The sequence below is a fragment of the Calypte anna genome, chromosome Z, assembly GCF_003957555.1.
Source record: "Calypte anna isolate BGI_N300 chromosome Z, bCalAnn1_v1.p, whole genome shotgun sequence".
NCBI classification, from domain to species: domain Eukaryota; kingdom Metazoa; phylum Chordata; class Aves; order Apodiformes; family Trochilidae; genus Calypte; species Calypte anna.
Window position 1 is genome coordinate 49,601,175 of NC_044274.1, and position 20,965 is coordinate 49,622,139.

General features: G+C 38.0%; 1 protein-coding gene across 3 annotated transcripts; it reads left to right on the top strand.

Moving 5' to 3' along the window:
* Positions 1-1,503: 1,503 nt before the first annotated feature.
* HMGCR (3-hydroxy-3-methylglutaryl-CoA reductase) lies at positions 1,504-20,827 on the top strand. 3 transcript variants are annotated; one of them, XM_030467063.1, is made up of 20 exons: positions 1,504-1,610; positions 5,020-5,215; positions 5,606-5,717; positions 6,205-6,292; positions 6,384-6,468; positions 7,887-7,992; positions 9,143-9,249; positions 9,608-9,724; positions 10,232-10,383; positions 11,234-11,478; positions 11,624-11,796; positions 12,233-12,427; positions 13,025-13,183; positions 13,331-13,488; positions 14,750-14,855; positions 15,544-15,714; positions 17,844-17,984; positions 18,080-18,238; positions 18,590-18,744; positions 18,889-20,827. In XM_030467063.1, the coding sequence occupies exons 2-20, from the start codon at positions 5,051-5,053 to the stop codon at positions 18,941-18,943; spliced, it is 2,649 nt and encodes an 882-aa protein (XP_030322923.1). In that variant the 5' UTR covers positions 1,504-1,610; positions 5,020-5,050; the 3' UTR covers positions 18,944-20,827. The 3 variants fall into 3 exon arrangements, with proteins under 3 accessions (XP_030322923.1, XP_030322922.1, XP_030322921.1); XM_030467062.1 differs by lacking the exon at positions 1,504-1,610 and adding an exon at positions 1,701-2,190; XM_030467061.1 differs by lacking the exon at positions 1,504-1,610 and adding an exon at positions 1,812-1,846.
* Positions 20,828-20,965: the final 138 nt, after the last annotated feature.

Consider the following 20,965-nt stretch of genomic DNA (forward strand, 5'->3'; position numbering starts at 1 on the left):
TGGCGGCGTGAAGCTGGAGCTATGGGCGGGACACCAGTGCAAGTACAAAAACTCAACGGCACGGACTACAAATCATCATAGTGACTCCTACTCCAAGTGAACTTGATAAAATTAGCATTTTTATGACTTGCTAAATCATATTAATCACAGAATATTTTAAAAAGACACTGCTATGGTAGAAGCGTGGAAAAAGGTGAGATACTAAAGGTGACATTAAAATCTGTATCAATTATACATAATTGTTGCAGCTGTGTACAGGTTGCTGTTTCGCTTTGACTTAGTCGCATCAGTATGCAATTACAGCTAATGCTCTGCATGTTACCGAATTACTCAAAAAATCTTGCTGATAATACTTCACTCTTAAGAAATTACTCCCAAAATCTCGCTGGTAATACTTCACTCTTAAGTAACTGAAGAAGACACCAGTGTCGAGAAGGAAGCTTATCGGGATGATGGACACAAATTCTTAGGATTTGCTTGCATCACTGAATATGCAAATGAGCAGTGTAATTTACATGTTAAAAGACTGACCTGGCGTGAATGATTTTGTTACTGACAACAACTACTACTTTGGATGTGGGTGTAGTTCTTAGGAACCCTCATCTAATCCGTTTTTGATAATCCCATTAATGCTTCACAGTAAGTGCAGCTACTAGAATTTTTAATAAATCAAATAGCACACGTAGAAAGGAGTTTGGGAGAAGCTGAAGTGTAGGTCATCTGTACCATCTAGTTGCAGAATGTATTTTTAATTTTTTTTTTTTCACTTAAACGCGCTAGCTTGCTGTTGCTTAGACCCAGGAACACAAAATGGCCATGTATTGCAACCTAGGGCAGCACGTTGCCCCTGGCTCTGCCCGAAGAGACTGAGGACCCTCCTGTTATTAATGATCAAATGAAAGCATTTCCCCTTTGGCCTGAAGCTAAAATGGAAATATGCAGCATTTTTCCTCGGTGTCGGGGGCACCACTACTTTCCACAACCAACAGAGCCGTAAAATTAAGATGCCGTTTCTCAACGCCTCGATAGAGCGATGCAAACGGTACCACAGCGCATTACCGAGGGCCGTGGAAACAGCACGAACCCTATGAGTTTACCAGGGTCTCCCAGGCCGCTGGCCGTGCCTAGAAGGCCCCGGCCCGCCTTTCCCCGTGCCGTGAGCGCAGGGTGCGGGTGCCGGTGCCGGGTGGGCCACTTCGGCGGGACCGCGCGGTGAGGAGGCCGACACCGCTCCCGAGCGGCGGGGCCGTCGGAGATCTGTGGGTCGATCAACATATGCAAATCAGCCGCACGCTGCTGCCCAATCAGGACGTAGGGAGAGGGGAGCGCGGCGGCCCATTGGCGGGCAGCCCATGGCGAGATGGCGTGTTCCCCGCTCCTGATCAAGACTCGAGCTGTACAGCGTTCGCCGGGTGGTTGCCCCGGCGACGCAGTGTGTGACGCGCCTCGCTCTGGGCGTGCCAGGCGCTCCCGATTGGCTGCGCGATCGGGCGATGGCGGAGGCTGGGGTGTCGCGCCCCGGGTGTCCTTGCTGGGAGAGGAGCGGCAGCCTCAGTCCTTAGCGCGGCGGCGAGCGGGGGTCTGGTGTGCGGGGCTGCGGCGGCGGTGAGGTGAGCAGGGCCGGCAGGGGAGGCAGGGCGAGGGGGCCGCGGGGACGCGTTTCTGTCAGGCGCGGTGCGGGCAGCCCGCTGTCGCGATACGGGTCCTCTGTGGTCCGGGTCCGGGCTGCGGCACCGGGCCCCGATCGGCTCCTGGGCGATCGGCCGGATAACGGCGGAGGGCAGCGGAGCTGTCGCTGCCCCTAGGGCCCACGTTACCCGCAGCCCTGCGTGTCGGGCGGGGGGAGGTCAGAGCCCTTTTCTCGGTGCCTTCTTGATCTCGGAGGGCGCGGCCCCTCGGGCTGGGCCGTGTCAGGCCGCCCGCCTCGCCTTCCCGCAGCGCTGCCGATGCGCGGGGCTCGCCGGGTTGTGCGGCGGCAGGGAGACCCTCGGGCTTTCCCTCGGCCCCCGTGCCGGCTCCGGGCGGCCTGCGGGGCGGCCCAGCCTAGGTCTGACGGGAGGGCTGTGCCTGCCCACTTTCTCGGCGGGGTTTGAGGGGCTGCGGCGATGCGTGAGGGTGGTTCCCTTTCTGAAAACGCAGAAAGCGACCTGGCAGTTTGACAAGGTCTGTGTGGTGTCGTGTGCGTTTCAGGTGAGCTCTGCACAGGCTATTGCTCAGCTATTTTTGCCTCTCGGTTCCTTCATAGTATTACAGCTATTGATGAGTCAGCCAGCAAGAGATGGGAAATTTGTGCTGATCTAATAGATGGTGCTGCAGGTGGCTGCTCAGAGGTTAGTGAGAGCTGTGTGGCAAACCTAAGCTATTTAAGCAAATAGTTACCGTGCTACGTGGCAGAGTAATGCTCTAAAAGCATTACAACCGGTCTACTTCGCCTTTCACACGCTGGTTAAGTTTTTGAAGGGTTTGCAGTTGTTTTTGTTCATGTGATGTTTTGATTACTGGAATGGATTGCTTTACCTAATATTCCCCTGGAAATTTTTGATTGAGAACAAGGGCGAGCAGGAAATGGATATGATTTACAAAATGTCTCCATTCAGCCATCAATTTGAAATTTAAGAAAAGCGTGTTAATAAACTTCAGCCTTATATTTAACATGTCTTGCAAATTTCAAGATACGAGTCAGTGTAGCGATACAAATACCTCAGACAGAATTAGGAATATGAGCTGATCCTAGGCCTTGAAATATTATTTGCAGCCCTCAGTAATGCAGAATCAGTGTACAAAATCCTCAGTATCTTCTAGAAATGTGAGTTGCATAGCACAACACCCCAGGCATTTCAGGCAGGTTAAATAAATACCAAGGCATTAAAGAATCCTTTTAGGTTAGGTATTACTGCCACTCAGTTGACCCCAAGATCAGCATTGAGGCATCCTCTATTTTCATAGCAGTGGTGCACTGTAGAACTTTGTGTAGTAATAATAGATATTATGGATTATTTTTCTAATAATTAAATTAATATTTTTCTGTAATTGATTTATGTGAAGCATTTTACACTTACTGCTTTTTCTTTAAAATGTGAGAAGTAATATCTGAAGAAATCTTTCTACTTCTACAAACAGTTTTTTAATGCCCAGGTAATAATTCCAACTATCAAAATTGAGGAATTGTCTCACTAGTTTTCAAACTGATAAAACTCCATATAGTCACATAGTGAGTATTAATTCTGATTTTCCTGAAAACTACATGGTATTAAAAACTGTTCGTATTTTCACAGGACATAGCTATGCTTTTTCTGGTTTTTTGCATTGCTTCATGATCTTTGGCATTAAGATATTCCTTATACGGAATGTCTTACGTCTTATTTTAGTTTTCCTAATTAAAAGATACCATCCATTCCGCTGAGGAAAAAGTACAATACCACTATGAACACTTGTGCAGGGACATAAATCTGCAAACCAGTACATAGATTAAATTACACAGGAAAACAAAGGATAAATTGACTTCAAAAGGCAGTTGGTTTGTTGTGGTTTTTTGCTCTTTTTCTGATAGAAAATGGAATTGTTTGTTTGTAAGGAAGGCAGTCTTCTCAACGATTTTCCCCCTTTATTTAATGAGCCATGAAAATCCTACCACACCTTCACTGTGTAAGGATAAAGAAAAACATATTGCTCGTGGTGGTGCTTATGTGATTTTGAGTGTCAATGGTAGGAAACCAAGATGATTCTGGTATCTTCAGGAACACTAAGGAGATATATTTCCCTTATTTGATTTTTTTTTTCCACTGAATGACAGCTTCAGTTTTTTTGTCTGAGTAAGTTTTTTATGTCCTAGAAATACTGTCTTCTCAGAGGCCTGAATGAGAGACTGTTGTTACTTTGAAGGTACCATGGAGGTAGTCTTTTTATGCACTTTGAAGTGACAGTGTGCAAAGTGCTCTTAGTCCTCTGGAGATCTTTATAGTGCTATGTGTGTACATGCACATACTGAATTAGAGCTTATCTCTCTTAGCCAGGTGACTATTTAAGAACGTCACAATATAGTTACTCAGTCAACATTCATCACAGAGTTTTATATGCTGGTGATTTTGTGAAATGGAAAAAGCTAAGTAGCAGTACTAATGTATTTAAGAGATAATTTTATGACATTTTGTTTCTAGGCTATAAAACAGAAGAAAACACTCTTGATGAAATTGTCTAAAGGAGCAGTATAGAGCAAGCAGACTAGGATGTGATTTGCAACTGAAGTATGTACAGGAAATTCACATTGTCAGTTACATGAAGGAGAGGTGTGGGAATTTCTGTCAAATGTTTGTTAGGGAATGATGAAACTAATCAGTAACCTAGGAATTAGTTATGGGTACAAGATAAAACTGTCACAGGATACTGTGTGTGAGCTGGTGATACCTCATGGTGCCTGAGGTGAAGAAGCAACTGTTTTTTGAATGTGATTGTCTTGCATCAGTGCATAAAATGGAGCAGCAGGTAGGGAAAATATAGTCAGAGGAAGATAATAATTAATTGCTGCTGTTGAAGTTGAGCGCTACCAACAATGGTTAGTTGGAAACATAAAAAATTAAAATTATAATAAATTGATTAATTGGTTAATCAATATTTTGATAGAGTGAGTAGAAAGAATTAACAACGTAGTGAATGCTTCCTTAAGTGGTGAAAACAAGAAGATGGAGTAGAAGGGTTATCAAAGTGACAGGAAGGTGCCAAAAGATGATGCGAGAGTAGTAGTAAGACTTAGTAGTAAGAACTTAAAGAAACAGGGGACATGTGTATTTAAAAAATAAATAAATAAAAAACCTGAGAAGGTGGGAGCAGCTGATACTGTTTCAGATGGAATGTGTTTTACATTCCATATGAATGTAAGGCTGAAAGGTGAGGATTAGTTTCCTTACTTGTCTGTTACTTCACTGTTTTTTGGCTTTTTTCTGAGGGATGACTTGCAGAAATTTATAGAGCTCTTAGAGCTACAGAGCCCTAAATCTGATATGAAATACTCTTTTGTTGCAGGTTCATCAAGTTTAGAAAAACAGTCTTGAAAATGTTGTCCAGACTCTTCCGAATGCATGGCCTTTTTGTAGCCTCTCATCCATGGGAAGTCATTGTGGGAACAGTGACTCTCACCATCTGTATGATGTCCATGAAGATGTTCACTGGGAATGATAAGATCTGTGGCTGGAATTATGAATGCCCCAAACTTGAAGAAGTAAGTGTTTAAATTCCTGTTGTTGTACTCACTGTTAGTCAGTAGATCCAGGATTTTCTGTAGAGCAGTATCGGATTGTGATGTAAAAGGAGGAATTTCTTCAGAAACTTCTTAATTGACTTATTTTTTTCCTTGTAGATATTAAAAGTACATGCAAGCAGTGATGTGCCACAAAACATTTTTATTAAATCTTAAACTTTCAGTTACACAGTATCTAGTGAACAAGGATTTTACATTAAGATTATTTGTAACATTTTACTTTTCTAAACAAACAAGCTTATTTTGTGAACTGTTTAGTGCAACTTCACAAAGTATATATTTTTATTATTGACACTCAACAAGTTACTACTTCATGTAACAGCTGACTGTATTGTTTTGTGTTTCAAACAGGATGTTCTGAGCAGTGACATCATCATTCTGACAATCACACGCTGTATAGCAATCCTTTATATATATTTCCAATTTCAGAACCTAAGGCAGCTTGGGTCAAAATACATTTTAGGTACTGTATCTGATTTTTTCATATTTGCTGTGTGCGTTTTACTTGTTGTTCCTTAGTATAGATTGGTAATAAATACATAACATTTTGTGCCATGTACAGCACAGCATTATTTTTAATTATTTGCTGGGTAGCAAAACAAATATTCCACATGATTCAAAATGCTGTGTTTTTGAAGAGGGTGTGTAGGATTATATAGATGCTGAAAATGTAGTTCTTGAAATAACTGTTTATGCTAACATTTAAAAATACTGTGTTGTTCAAGCTAGTTTTCATTTGTGCTGATAATGAGAAGATTTATAGCTTTTTATTTCTTAGGAATCTTGCTTTGAACGCAGTGCAGATTTTAGACTTGACTATCTGCATAAAACCAGCATCTATTTCAGTTTGACTCTCAGCTGCTTTTAATGCAGTCTGAAAGATGAGAATTGTCATTTGTTTGCCAAGTACATTAAATAATAAATAATAAATACAATTTTTTTTTCTAAAGGTATTGCTGGCCTCTTCACAATCTTCTCAAGTTTTGTTTTTAGCACAGTTGTAATTCACTTCTTGGATAAAGAACTGACAGGTTTAAAGTAAGTAGGGAACTGTTATTCTGGATTTCTTGCTTGAATTCTTTTTCCTGTACAGTAAAGCTTAATTTTAACCTGTGCCACTCTTTTCCAGTGAAGCGTTACCCTTCTTCCTGCTTCTGATTGATCTGTCAAGAGCAAGTGCATTAGCCAAATTTGCGCTCAGTTCCAACTCACAGGTCAGTGGAGATTGGGGTTTTTTGGGTTTGGTTTGGTTTTGTGTTTTAGTTTTTTGTTTGCATGTTTGTTTCGTTTCTTGTTTTGCAATGGAGCTTTTGAATTTAATGTTCAAAGATGAACGTTATCCCATGGCAGAAAGTCCAAACCAGATGATATTTAAGGCTAGCTTGTTTTATTATTCTATGAATAATCCAGGTGATACATAAGAAAGATCAGATATTAACCAGATTCTCTATTCCCTTGTCTTCAATCCAGATTAGTTTTCAAGTTGAGTAATAGCACTAAAATTAGGGTGCATAATCACATGAGCGAAGTTAATTATATGTATGCCTAACTTGTACGTTCAGAATTTTCATACCAGCAATGTTTATAGCTGTTAAGGGGGATAGAGTTTCTAGACCAAATTTACCTAGAATTTTACCTAGAAGAGTTATTGGTAAAAAAAAAAAAGTTAATTGCTGGGGCTCAAAAACAGTGCATAAAAAGAAAACATCTAATGTTACACTACTGAAAAAGCTTATTTCTAGAACAATCATAGCATATATCTAGGCAGAAATGTTCATGCTCTAATGCAATTAACATGGCACAAAAGGAAAATAAAACAGGACATCTTTCTTGTCATACATTGTAATGTTTTTTCCTAATATGTAATATTTTTTCCTGAAATAAAAGTCTATTTAGTGAAATTAATTTCTAAATACAAACACTCTAAATGGTAGTAGAGCACTTTAGGTATGATAAAAGTATATATTATTTTTAATGTAGTATATTAGAGTATATAGCAAATCATGCATACATGCAATATTATTAGTGCTGCATATTCTGTTAAAATGCTATACAAATATTTTATTAATTTACAAGAAAGTTCTTCACAAATAGGTTTTCCCTACAACTTCTCTCCTCCACCCTCCAAAACCATAAGGAAAAGCAGAGTTTCCCATGCCTTACTTCTGGAGAAAATCCCTTTTTACCAGGGGAAGGCTTTAGTGTATTTTGGGTTTTTGTTTCATCTTCTCCTAGAAAGTTAAACAATAAAATGAGAAAAAAAAAAGTTAGGGTACAGATAAGTGGTTCCAAGGATTTTTGAAATGCTGTGATGTAAGTGGCTTCTGGTTCATGTCTTGAAGTATTTAGGTCCTGTTTTTCTGAATGTACTTTATTTAAATCTGTGCTGATCAGTGTTGTAGGAGCCTAGAATAGTGATGAGCCAGAGGTATAGAAGCTAATGAAAATTAAATAATCTTAAGTACATAAAGGCTGTCAAGGTGTAATAACTTTCCAGAAATAAAGCAAACCATGTATTATTTCCTAATAGTTAATTTTCAATTTATGTTTTATAAGGCCACAGTACTACTCATGTTAGGTGTACTTCCTTAATTTGATTTTCAGCTTAATGTACAGGAATTTTTCTTTTTAGGATGAAGTAAGAGAAAATATTTCACGTGGAATGGCAATTTTAGGCCCTACATTTACACTGGATGCACTTGTGGAGTGTCTTGTGATTGGTGTTGGTACTATGTCAGGTAAGCAACGCAGTTTAAAGGTCTAAATCTTTCAAGTTGAAAAGGACTGTTTAAAAGGCATTGGAATATTAAGAGTTTCAAATCATAGGTGTGACTAATCATTCCTGTTAACACTTTAGTAGCTGCTAAAATTTTCTATTGTGCACACTTAATAATGAGTTTCTATTCTTATAAGAAACTAGTATTTCTAAAAATTACTCCAGGCAAGGAGACAAGGAAGGTTTTTCTAATTCAGTTTAAAATAACCAATATATTACTGTTTTTCCCCACCCCATCTTTTGCTCTTTCTCAGTTCTTTGTGCAGTACCAGTTGTCTTTCTTTAAAAAAAGAACAGTTCAATGTAAGAAGCAAAGGATTTTCAATTGTAAATCCCTGATTTCCTTGTAAAATAAATTGAAGGCACATAGTTAGGACTAAAGTTGGGTTTGTTTGCGTGTTTGTTTTTCTTTTAGTTTTTGTGTATGGTTTGGTTTTGGTTTTTAACTATCTTGCAGTACCTTAAAGGTATCTTTCAGTGCACTTGCTTTTCAGGGCAATGTGTATTAATAAGCTGTTTTCCTGTTTACTCCCAGGAAGAAATCCCTTGTTTTGGTGTAGCAAACCATTGGCATTTTTTACTATTATTTATACTGTTAGCTTTTGCATCTTTTCTGAGGCAGTTCTGTAATGCATATGTGACATGACTAATTGACTCTTTCTGGACAACAGGCTTATAAAAGGTGGACTATACCCCATAGGTGGGGTATATGGTCTTTCTTATTCCATGAACACTTAGTTGGCCATCTTTCAGAAGGCATTTCAATATGTAATGTTGGCTAATTATTCTGTGTTTAGATTACTGACGAACTTCATACTTTCAGTGTGAAACTTGAAAATACTGGTGAATTGTAATTATCTATATTTATTCACAATTACTCTTAAAAAGCTTTCTGTAAATACCATACTGTAGATTCATATTGTGGTTGGAATAAGCTAATAAGTAATGACGTGGGCTTATTGTGCTTGGTTTTAATTAATCTGGACAGTTCCTTGTGTAATCTGCAGTGTCAGTTTAATGGGTTCTTTCTTACTTCTGCAACACTTAAAGTATACAGAATATCTGTTGCATATTCAAGGGTTAAAAAATGCCTTTTTTTTTTTTTTATGTAGGTGTACGACAACTTGAAATTATGTGCTGCTTTGGCTGTATGTCTGTTCTTGCCAACTATTTTGTCTTCATGACCTTCTTCCCAGCTTGTGTGTCCTTGGTATTAGAGGTAAGATGAACTTAATGAATTTTGGTTGTCTTCCTTTTGAGCAGACAGGGGTAATGCCCAAGAAGTGTCACTGTGGCTCATCTGATAACAGTAACCTGTTAGTGACCCAGTGAAGCAGTACCATTCAATAGGATGAGTTCTGATCTAGAGCAGAGTGAACAAATTATATTGCAATTTATTGGTTGTCCAGAGTTTTCCACTACTTGAAGTCTAAAGTAAGCTAAACCAGAGACTGTAGGCCAAGTCTTTTGTTGGTCATTTCTTAATGATCAAATGAAAATGCAATTTTGATGCTTACTCAGTGATTACTCTAATATGTAGTAAAAAGGACCTGTTTTCTAATTTATTATTTTTGCAGCTTTCAAGAGAGAGTCGTGAAGGGCGCCCAATATGGCAGCTTAGCCATTTTGCTCGTGTTCTGGAAGAAGAAGAAAATAAGCCAAATCCTGTAACACAGAGGGTCAAAATGATTATGGTTTGTGGCTCTTTTTTACTTCTAGCCAATATTTTACTTATACAACCAATAGTGTGTCTTGGTGCAATTAATCAAGCTTTTGTTTTCTGTAAACTTTTATTCTGTATCCCATTAATCTTAATTTACCATGGTAATTTTTAGTATGTCTCCTGTACCTACATTTAGTCTTCCTGCATATGCCATTTCCATGTGAAATAGTCAGGCTTTTTCATGTGTACCATTTTCTTCCTACTTACCCTTACAGTACTCTCTTTTTCTTTTGCTTGTTACTTGAGCAAGAAGAAGGATGCAGGGGGACAGGTTCAAAGCTCTTGAGTGCTTCAATAGAACAGAAAGGGTGTTGATCAGAGGTGTGGAAAATGAGCCTTTAGCTTTAGACTTTTAAGGCATGGGAAACAAAAAAAGAAACCAAACAAACAAAAAGGAAAAATGGTTAATAGTTGGTTAGATACCTAATTACAGTTGGAAAATTAATATTTATTCTTTTGTTTTGTGTTTTTAATACAGTCACTGGGTTTGGTTCTTGTTCATGCTCACAGTCGTTGGATAGCAGAACCAGCTGCTCAAAACAATACTGTGGAAAATTCAGGGGGATTGGATGAGAATGCACCAAAGAGGATTGAACCTAATGTGTCGTTATGGCAGTTCTACCTTTCCCGGTAGGCAACGTGACATAAGAGGAGTTTTTTTCCTTGGTTAGTGTGTATTCTCCACTGCTGCCAAGCTATGGTCCTAGGATACAACACTTGTAAGCTTGCAGATCTGACCACTTCAGGATTTCTTAGAACCAGAGATCATGTTTCATAAGAACTTTCTGTATTAGGCTGTTTGTCTGGATCTCTTTGAAGTAATCAAGACCATAATAGCTGTCCTGTATGCTTCAAAACACTGTCTTTTCCCACTTGCACTGACACTTTTCACAGCACAGTGGAAATAAATTTTCTGACTGCACTGGAGTATTATTTGTGCTGATCTTGTGATCATTCACACACAAGTGCAAAAGCAACGTCACTGTTGCTTTTCCTTCAGCTCAGCTGAAGTTAGCAGCTTCTTGGCTCCATGTTACTTCTGAAAACTCAGAACTGTCTCTGTTGGGTTTTTTTCCTGCCCTTTTAGCAGTTCAGATTGTGTTACAGTAGTCATTATTGGTAGAGGATGATAATTGAAACTTTCTACTTAATTTTTGTAAGATCATTTAAGTCTATATAGCTTGATATAGCTGCTAGGTGGTCAATGTTTTACAGCCATTTCTCTTACTAGGACTGCTCTTCATCACGGATTTAGTAACTAATTACATCTGAAAATTATGTTATTAATAATACAAAGAACTAGTTTCCACCTAAGCCAGCATAATTAAATAGGTAGAAAATGTCTTTTTACTGGAATTTGTTTAACTGTATAGATTATGATTAAACTATTACCCTTTCTAAAGCAAAGGGATGTCAAAATGATCTTGTAAACAAGAAACTTTGTATACTGTGTAATTACTTTTTGATTTGTCCGTTTTAGAATGGCCAGTATGGATATTGAACAAGTAATCACTCTTGGATTGGCCCTTCTCCTTGCTGTCAAATACATCTTCTTTGAGCAAGCAGAGACAGAATCCACGCTCTCACTGAAGAATCCCATAACATCTCCAGTGATGGTCCAGAAGAAGGTCCCTGAGAATTGCTGCAGGAAGCAGTCTGGACTTCTGAAAAACAACCAGAAGCCTAACACAGTTGAAGAAATTTTGGTTCCTAAAGACGGGAATGGTAATCTTTTAGCATTTTTAAGTCTGAACTTGTTAATGAATGTAAAGAGCAATTAGTGAAATCTGTGTGAGCGTGTTACATCTGGAATCAAAACTTAATTTATTTATTTTTTAAACCAAAGTTCATTTTAATTGTCTTTATGCAGATGAAGTCATAAAACCTGTATTGGCAGAGTCGTCGACCAAGGCTACATTTGTAGTTGGCAATTGCAACCCTGTGGAAGCTTCTTCATGTCTTAGTGGGAAAGAGGAAGAAATGGAGTTGCCTAAAGAGCCACGTTCTATTGAAGAATGTGTTCGTATACTTGGAAATGCAGAGGTATGGAAAAATAATTTTTCTTTTGACATCTACTGCAGCATCTGATTTTAAAGTTCTTAATTTTCCATTTTAAATAGTCCTCTTGACTGTAATATCATTCTTCAGAAATTTATATGACTTTAATAACATGGCTGGATGGGGTCACAACTAAACCAAAGCACTTCTGTGCACCACTTCTCCAGTCAGTCAAGGAGGGGCAAGGGGAAGCAGATTCATCATCCATGACAAACTTAAGTCATTGAAGCTTCATCATATACATGCAGAAATGGCTGTCTTAATGAAGAAAAATTTGATTGTATCTTGGCATTGGCAGTAGATTCCTTTTAGATGTACTCTGATAATGTCAAAGTTACTACCCTGTTTCATCTGGAACCATTTAAAACGCTTTTCACCGAGAGACTCTCTACTTTTTTCTCCCAACCCCTTACATTTCCAGAAAGGTGCAAAATACCTAACTGATGCTGAAGTTATCAGCCTAGTTAATGCCAAGCATATTCCTGCATACAAACTGGAAACCCTGATGGAAACTCAGGAGCGAGGTGTATCCATTCGCAGACAGATGTTATCCAAGAAGCTCCCTGAACCTTCATCTTTGCAGTACCTTCCTTATAGGAATTATAATTATTCTTTGGTAAGTAAAAGGCAGACAAGCAAAACTCCCTCTAAAATAGTTTTCCATATACATGAAATACATGCACAAAGGTATGTATGTGAATTAACAATGAGCTTGGTCAAAACTAATGTAGAAGGAAATAAATTAAAAGGGAAACATAAGGCTCTACTTTTTTAATGCTCTTGAAGTATTTAAATTTAGGGAGTTGGATAAGTTTTGTAGCCTACCAAAAAAATACTTCTTACAAAGGTGTGCACCTGCCTCCTCTCTGAGATGCAGAATTCTACTATCACAGCCCATGCCAGCTGAACAGTACTAATACCTTGAGCTCAAGCCTATTTAAAATTAATAGTTTATTAAAAATTCATTTGACAGTGCTGGTTTTTAAATAGTGTTTAAGACTTAACAGGAGTCATTATGTCTGCCAAATACTAAACTTGCACAGCTGTTGATAGTTGTTGCTGTTAATTTTTTGAGGTAGGAGCTGGTTATTTTACGGGTGAGGTTGTGGCTTTTTTGCTAAGATATAGTGTAATCACTGACTTAGTATGTAACATACTGTACAACACAACTGCAGTGTAACCTTAATCATACCATTTGTATTATTTTTGTAAGGTTATGGGAGCTTGCTGTGAAAACGTGATTGGATATATGCCTATTCCTGTAGGCGTAGCAGGACCACTGGTTTTGGATAACAAAGAGTTTCAGGTGCCAATGGCAACAACAGAAGGATGCCTTGTGGCAAGCACAAACAGAGGATGTAGAGCCATATGTGTAAGTATTGTTTGACTAGCTTGAAAAGCCTCCTATATTATAAGACACGTTTGAGGTGATGTAAGGCATGTTTTTGACTTCCAAAGAAGTGAAATTCACATCACATTTACAAAAAAGTAAAACTTTCCTTTCTGTTTTGATTTTTAGCTGGGTGGGGGAGCAAGTAGCCGCATTCTGGCAGATGGGATGACTCGAGGACCTGTTGTAAGGCTGCCCACTGCTTGCCGGGCTGCAGAAGTGAAAGTTTGGCTTGAAAGCCCTGAAGGCTTTAAAATAATGAAGGAAGCATTTGACAGCACAAGCAGGTCAGTACAATGGCTATAATTAGCCTTGTTTCCTATCATAAGAGTTCTGTAGATGGCAGAAAGCTCTGAATTGTTGGTTTTGGGTTTTTTTAGTATACTGCAGTACAGGAAATCATTAATTTTGGCTAACCCATGTAGTATGAATCTCGGAGGACATAAGTTATGCTGGCTGTGTACCAAGGCAATAAACATTTTCCAAAGATAAGTGGTAAACAGCTGTATGTTAGCAACAAAGTATTTGCATTGCGTAAGACTTACCAGAGGATCTCAGAATAGTTTGGTTTGGAAGAGACCTTAAAGACTGTCTGCTTTCAACCCTCCTGCATGGGCAGGGACACCTTCCTCTGTCCGAGGTTACTCCGAGCCCCATCCAGCATGGCCTTGAACACTTCAGGGATGGGGGGCAGCCCCAACTTTGCTGGGCAAGCTGTGCCAGTGTCTCACCACACTGTATGTTAATACATTATTTATTTTGTCCTAGCATTTAAAAATAAATATAAACATTTATTTAGATTTTAATTAGTTACTATGCAAAAAGTAATTCAGAGCCTGGAATCCAGCCTTCCAGGTGGTATTACTAATGTTAATTATTAATTCCTGGGGCTCCAGAGAATACAGGATCAATTAATGCTAGAACTGAAATGCTAAAAACTTTAAAACAGTATTAAGTCCATTTCAATCCCTAGATTTTTTTCCTAAGACTTACAGTTACTTGCTTTCTTCAGAAGATTCAGAGAGATGTCTGGATCAGGTTTGTTTCTTACCAGTCAGTCTCGGCTGACCAGTAAGTGTCAGCTGAGGACATACATGTATTTAAGTCAGAATCAACTAATGCTGCTCTTGGTATGCAGTATTTCCTGGTTTTTGTTTGACTCATGGAGCTTGCAATGTTGTTAAAGATAGCACAGGTTTTTTGCCTTGCTCTAAAACTGACATAAGAATTTTCAAAGGTGTAATTTTTCATTTATACCTGATAGTCACACTTCCTAAGGAACACCAAAGAATTAAATTCAGCGTGATCACTTCTGGTTATTTTATTGCGTTAAGTCGGTGGACAGAAAATACAAAAAGGCAGTAAACACTTTCACAGTGAATGTTTTAGAAGTATTTACTAAAGAGAAGTTTTTTTCTTGTGCTGAGGGAGAGGAACACAGTGTGATTAGCAGTGCTATCTACAATGCTTTATTGTGACTTTGCCACTTAAAACCGACTTAATCTTTTCCCTTGAGGACTGTAAGTAATAGTTAACTTTTTCTTTCAGGTTTGCTCGTCTGCAGAAACTTCTCATCAGTTTGGCTGGTCGTAACCTTTATATCCGTTTTCAGTCTGGAACAGGGGATGCAATGGGAATGAATATGATTTCAAAAGTAAGGACCCCTAAGTCTTTTTAATAAATGTGTATTTCTTTTGAAAACAACTGAACTATGCCCTACCATACTGTGACTGCCTGGCATAAGAAGACAGAAAGATAAGACAGCACTATTTGCAGTGCTACAAAACAATAAAGGTGTTTTGCTTTGTCAAGAGTAAACAAGAACTGAATGAGAACAATGAAAGAAAGAAATTACTTTGTATTTTCTTTTTTTAATTATGATTTTTAAAAGTATTTTTGGTAATATAGAAGTAAAGCTTGTTGCTCTGTTGCTTTGGGCCAAAAATATAGCAGCCCTTTAGTCTGTTGTCCTACAGTAGAGAAGCTCTTTCTGCTGCATCCAAAATGAATTAAATCCATGCCTTTAGTGTTTGACTTGATTCATGGTGTACCTTAGAGTAAGTCATACGCCCATGTACCCAGAAAGTATCTAGAGAGTCCACATGTTCTGGGAAGAACCAGTTATGCCCCATATAGTTCCCAAAGTGGTTAAAAAAATAATAGTCATAATAGGTTTTAATTCTTTTCCTGTTTCAGGTTCATTCTTGAAATTATGTTTTCTTCAGCTGTAACTGGTGATCTTATTAGACTTAATTAAATTTTGCTGTTCCATGGTCTTTGAATAGCTCATTCAGAGCCATAATGGTGATGTACTCTCTTTTTATCTGTTTTTGTTCTAACAGGGTACTGAAAAAGCACTGGCAAGGCTGAATGAAGAGTTTCCTGATCTCCAGGTTATAGCTATTAGTGGTAACTATTGTACAGACAAAAAACCTGCTGCTATAAACTGGATAGAAGGAAGAGGGAAGTCTGTTGTTTGTGAAGCAGTCATTCCAGCCAAGGTTGTTAGAGAAGTAAGTGTCTGGTTACTTTTACTTGTTCATAAGAATGCATACATTTTACTGATGCCTATCTTACAGCACAAATATTACTTGTAATTTGTTTTCCAGGTAAGTAATTAATCCATACATATGTAGTAACTCCTGTGTATATTTTCAGATACAGCTGTAGGATAAAGACACTCTTCTTGAGACAGTAGGATTTTTTTCCTTTCATTGTGTCTTCTGGTAGGATGTGCATATATTGACTAATGCATATCCAGTTGGAGGCATTGGGAGCTTCTCTTTCTACTTTCGAAAAATTATGTCAGTTTGACAGATTTTCACACATGGAGTTTTGAAAGCCTTCTATAAGGCTTGGTCATTTTGATAATCGCCCTGATATGTTGTTATTCACACAAACCTGACATTGTCTTCAAAGTTTATATGCTTCCTGCTCCAATGAAGAAAGATAATCAGATGCTTCAGTTAATTCCAGGGCTTCATAGCATCTTGTGTGACAGAGGGTAACCTTTATAAACAGTGCCAATTTTAGCCCCAGCAAGCTTGCCCTACATCGTAAGAGCTATTTCAGATGCTCTTCCACGTGGGCTCAGAAAACTGGCACTGTGTGTTGGAACAGGTCCATCACCCATTAACCTGGTTAGCACAGGCCACAACAAACACTATTCAGGGAGGGGTTTACTACACCATACTCAGCTTTGCCTTCTATCAACGTGGTCAAGATTGTCTGAATGATATTTGATGGATTTTTTTGTTCATGTATTTGTTTTCCTCCAGTCATTTGTTCAGTCCCTTTAGTAAAACTGCATAAAATGGTATTATCAGTACATCTAATACCAGCACTGCTAGTATTACTGATACCAACACTAATGTTACAGGCAGAATTTCATAGTGCATCTACACCTTGTGTGAGAACTACCCCCTTCCTGTTCTTGACTGTGTGTGATGAATCTCTAGTTTTGTACTGGAAGAGAGACCCAAGACGTTGGTCTTCACTCTACTACTCAACACTCTATAGCTCTACACAGCCTTTCCACCTTCTCAGCTGTTCTCATTTTCAGTCTGAAGAGTTCTAGTTTCTCTACATGGAACTGCTCTAGCATGACAATCATCATTCTTATATTTGGATTTTTTTCAGTTCTAAAATTTCTAAAATTCTGGGTACAAAGGTGGACTCAGTATTCCAAGTGTGTGTGCAGGCTGGATTTATACATTAACACAATTCATGTCTTGGGTTTGCTTTTTATTAGTTTCCTAATTTTCAAATTGTTTGTATTTTTACTGCTGATTCAATAGCAATATCTATTATAACCCCAAGTTTCATTCCAGTAAATTGTAATGGGGAGCCAGTCCTTTGGTAATGGCTATGGATAGTTTTGGGGTAAAGTTGGGATATTGTTCCCCAACCCCACCCATGTACATCACTACATTTACTTAGAGTGAGTGAATTTTATCACACAAACTATGTTTTTGTCAGTGTTGTAGACTTTATGCAGATCTCTGTCATCACCTGCTACTCCTCCTACATTCCTTAAATTTTGCTCATATCACTTTTTTTCTTGTTGTTTTTGGTCATTTTCTGATAAATTCAGTGTAAATCTTTTACTTGACGGTTTCAAAATACAATCAGTATAGTATAAATGTGCCACTTAATTTGATACTGGTGTGCACAATTTTTTTTTTACAAAGGCAGCACAGTGGTCTATGTTTGAACTCTTCAGTTTCATTCTGTATTCTTACACAGAGCAAAACTGGAGGTGTTTAGTTTCTGGAGCAACTTGGAGAAATACTTGTATCCTGAGAAGGTGAATTAATGGGATATATCTGCCTAGTTGATTTCATTTGTTTCATTCTGAAGATAAGCAAGAACTTGAAAGGGAGAATTTACCTGGTGAGCTTTCCTTCAAGGCATGTGCAAGTTGAAACCCTTTGCACTGACTTCTGTGTTGTTAACTTGAACAATGCTTTTTGCATTTGAAAAGGGCCCTTTTTGAACAAAAATAAGAGTAGGTATCTAGGACACTGATTGAGTCAAATTCCCTATGGAACCAAACAAGGGGCCAGGACTTATTTACCATAAATAGTGTATTTCTACTCTTGTCTGAGGAGCAGTGTAAGTAACAGTCTACCACTTTGTCTAGGTGCTGAAGACAACTACAGAAGATCTAGTTGAAGTCAATATAAACAAAAATTTGGTGGGCTCTGCCATGGCTGGAAGCATAGGTGGCTACAATGCACATGCAGCAAACATAGTGACAGCTATCTACATCGCCTGTGGTCAGGTAGGTTTGTTTTACATTGATGCAGGTTTACTTTAGTTCAGTAATTCCTAACGAGGTGCTTAGTCAGTGTTTTGTTTCCCCTTCCTGTTTTGAAGGATGCTGCACAGAACGTGGGCAGCTCTAACTGTATCACTCTGATGGAGCGAACTGGTGCCACCAATGAAGACCTCTACATCAGCTGCACCATGCCCTCTATAGAGATAGGAACTGTTGGCGGAGGCACCAACCTGCTCCCACAGCAGGCCTGTCTGCAGGTATAAGTCTGAAACTTTAAAGCAAATGAGCATTTTAAATCAAATCCTTCTTCCGTGCTGTGCATATTTGTTTGAGTAACATTGTGGGAATGGAGACTCTTGAAACCTGCTGGATCTGAGGTGAAAATTTTTAGAACTATTTAATTTCCTCACATGTCTAGTTTCTAAAGCCTAGGATGTTTAATATTGAAGAGCTGTTAAGCTATTTGGGTTGATATAATTTCAAAATACTTCAGTATTAAATTTAGCATATATCTACTTATAGATATGTTATATATATGTAGATGTTATATCTACATATATCTACTTAGATTTCATAGTATATATAATGTTGCATATTTTTCCCTCCAGATGCTTGGAGTTCAAGGTGCAAGCCAAGATAACCCTGGTGAAAATGCCCGCCAGCTTGCTAAAATTGTTTGTGCTACAGTGATGGCAGGAGAATTATCACTAATGGCAGCTCTTGCAGCTGGGCATCTAGTCAAAAGCCACATGATCCACAACAGGTAAAAAACCTGCATTATTTTCCTGCTGCTTTACCCTTTTTCCAAGTATGTTAAATTCAGGAATAATTACATGAACAGTTGCAACATAAAATACCAGTGTGACGTTTTAACTTTCTAATGTAGTTATCTTACTTTTCTGACTAGGTCAAAAATCAATCTACAAGATCTTCAAGGAACCTGTATTAAGAAGACAGCTTGAATATTAAAATGGCTTTGAAATGAAGAATTGTTCTTGCAATTCACTGAGTGAACGGGGAAAAAAAAAATCTGTGAAGTTTAGAATGAAAATCACTTTCAATTCAATGATGTCTGTGTCAGATAAACAGAGACATCCATGGACTTCTATGAAATGACATAGGCCTTTGACCCTCTTCAGTGGTTACAGATGACTTCATGAAGGAAGAACCTGACAGATATCTGGATCATAGCTTTTAAATTCTTGCTCTTACACATAATTTTCCTAAGGGTCAGTCTTTTTTTTACAGGTTGGGATTATTTGGGCTAGTAAATTCCTGGTACCTACTGAAATGTACAGTAGAAAAAAAATTGTGGCTTGAATGCACTTGCCATTTATTTTCTGGTTAGACAAGCATGTTTTTAACCTGGTAATTTTACATGAACTCCCAATTTTTCTTCTGTTCATGTGTAAAACTTAGCCCTTAGGCTACAGGATGATTTTATTGAATTACATTTGTTTTGTTGAAACCTCTTTCTATATATACTATACCTATATATATATAGATATATGCATCTATATAAATATACTTAATTTGCTGCTGCTTCAGCTAAGCAGCGTTCAGTGTTTTAAACTCTACAATTTAGGTTATTCCTCTGTGGAAAACTTGTGACCTATAAAGTTCTGAACTGTTAAAAAATAATCTAATTTGTGCTAAAGTAAGGAAAAACTGTGTTTTCTATTGTTTTGTTCAGGAAGAAAAAAAATTGAAACTGGTAACTTTAAAAGCAGTTACATGTCAGACAGCTTAGTAATGTCAGTAAATGCAATTTTTTAAACTGTTTTTTTATGAGTGCATTCAAACAGGAGCCAAGAACAGATGTTTACACTTCTTTTAAAAGATGTCTCTTAAGGTACAGTGTGTTTGTATATTCTTAATTATTGCTTTAATTTTTTTAAGTGTTTGACACTTATTCCCTAGGAATAGGTGTATATCCACTGCTTAAGCCGAGATAAAATGAAGCCAGAAAATCACACTGTTGTTTAACACTAGTTATGAGTCATGTTTTGTTTTGTTTTTTTAAATTCCTTATAAACTCTCTTCTTGATGGGGATTATTTATTTTAAGAAGAAATCTTATCCTTTTTTTCAATGAAAAGTACTAATTAAGGGAATGCAGTGAAATTACATGTTATTGCAACAAGCAGTTTTTGTATTAAAATACTGTACTCTTGGACCAGTGAAGCAGTCTCAGGTGTTCTTAATGTAATGCAGAAAACCCAGGTGTGTTCTGGTTTGATTCACCTCTGGGAATATTACTGACTGCGTTGCCCTACCTAATTAATTGCTGGAGGAAAACTACTAATGTGCTTGATAATGGGGATTTTTTTTATTTGGTTTGGGATTGTTTTGGAGGGGAACCATTTGACTGGGATTCTTTCAGGGATGTAAGCAGCGGTAAGTCCCTGAAGGGGTACCTAGCAGAGGTGCTCTTTTACTGTGCAAATTTGGTGAAAGTCATGATGTTGTGTTTTTTTTTTATTACATCAACACAATATTAACATTGTTATGAGCTCAGAAAGCTAATGTACAAGTGTAGATATAATACATGCTAGGTATATGATAGCACGTAAATACCATGAACGTTTCTCTTCCTGCAGTATTGTTGCTAATAGCTACCATTTTACCATTTTATTTCAGGAACATTGAAACTACTTTGTTTTTTATGTTCATTCAGTGATTTTATTTAAAGTAACACTGTTCTGGCAGTAAATGGTGGTTCAGTGTTCATTTTGGTGGATTTAACTGGCATTCTGTCTTGCAGAATTAACATTTTGTATTATTACTAAATTGTGTACTTTTTGGTACAGAATTAATTTTTCAGTTTCAGTAAAAGGATGGAAAACGCATTGGCTTAATTGTGATATTTTAAACTTACTTCATGACTTAGTGACACACCTGAGGAGATAACGTTAAGAGGGTTAGGGAAAAGACAGCTGTTGCACAGTACTAAACACAGAGGGGATATGGCATGGGAACTTCCCA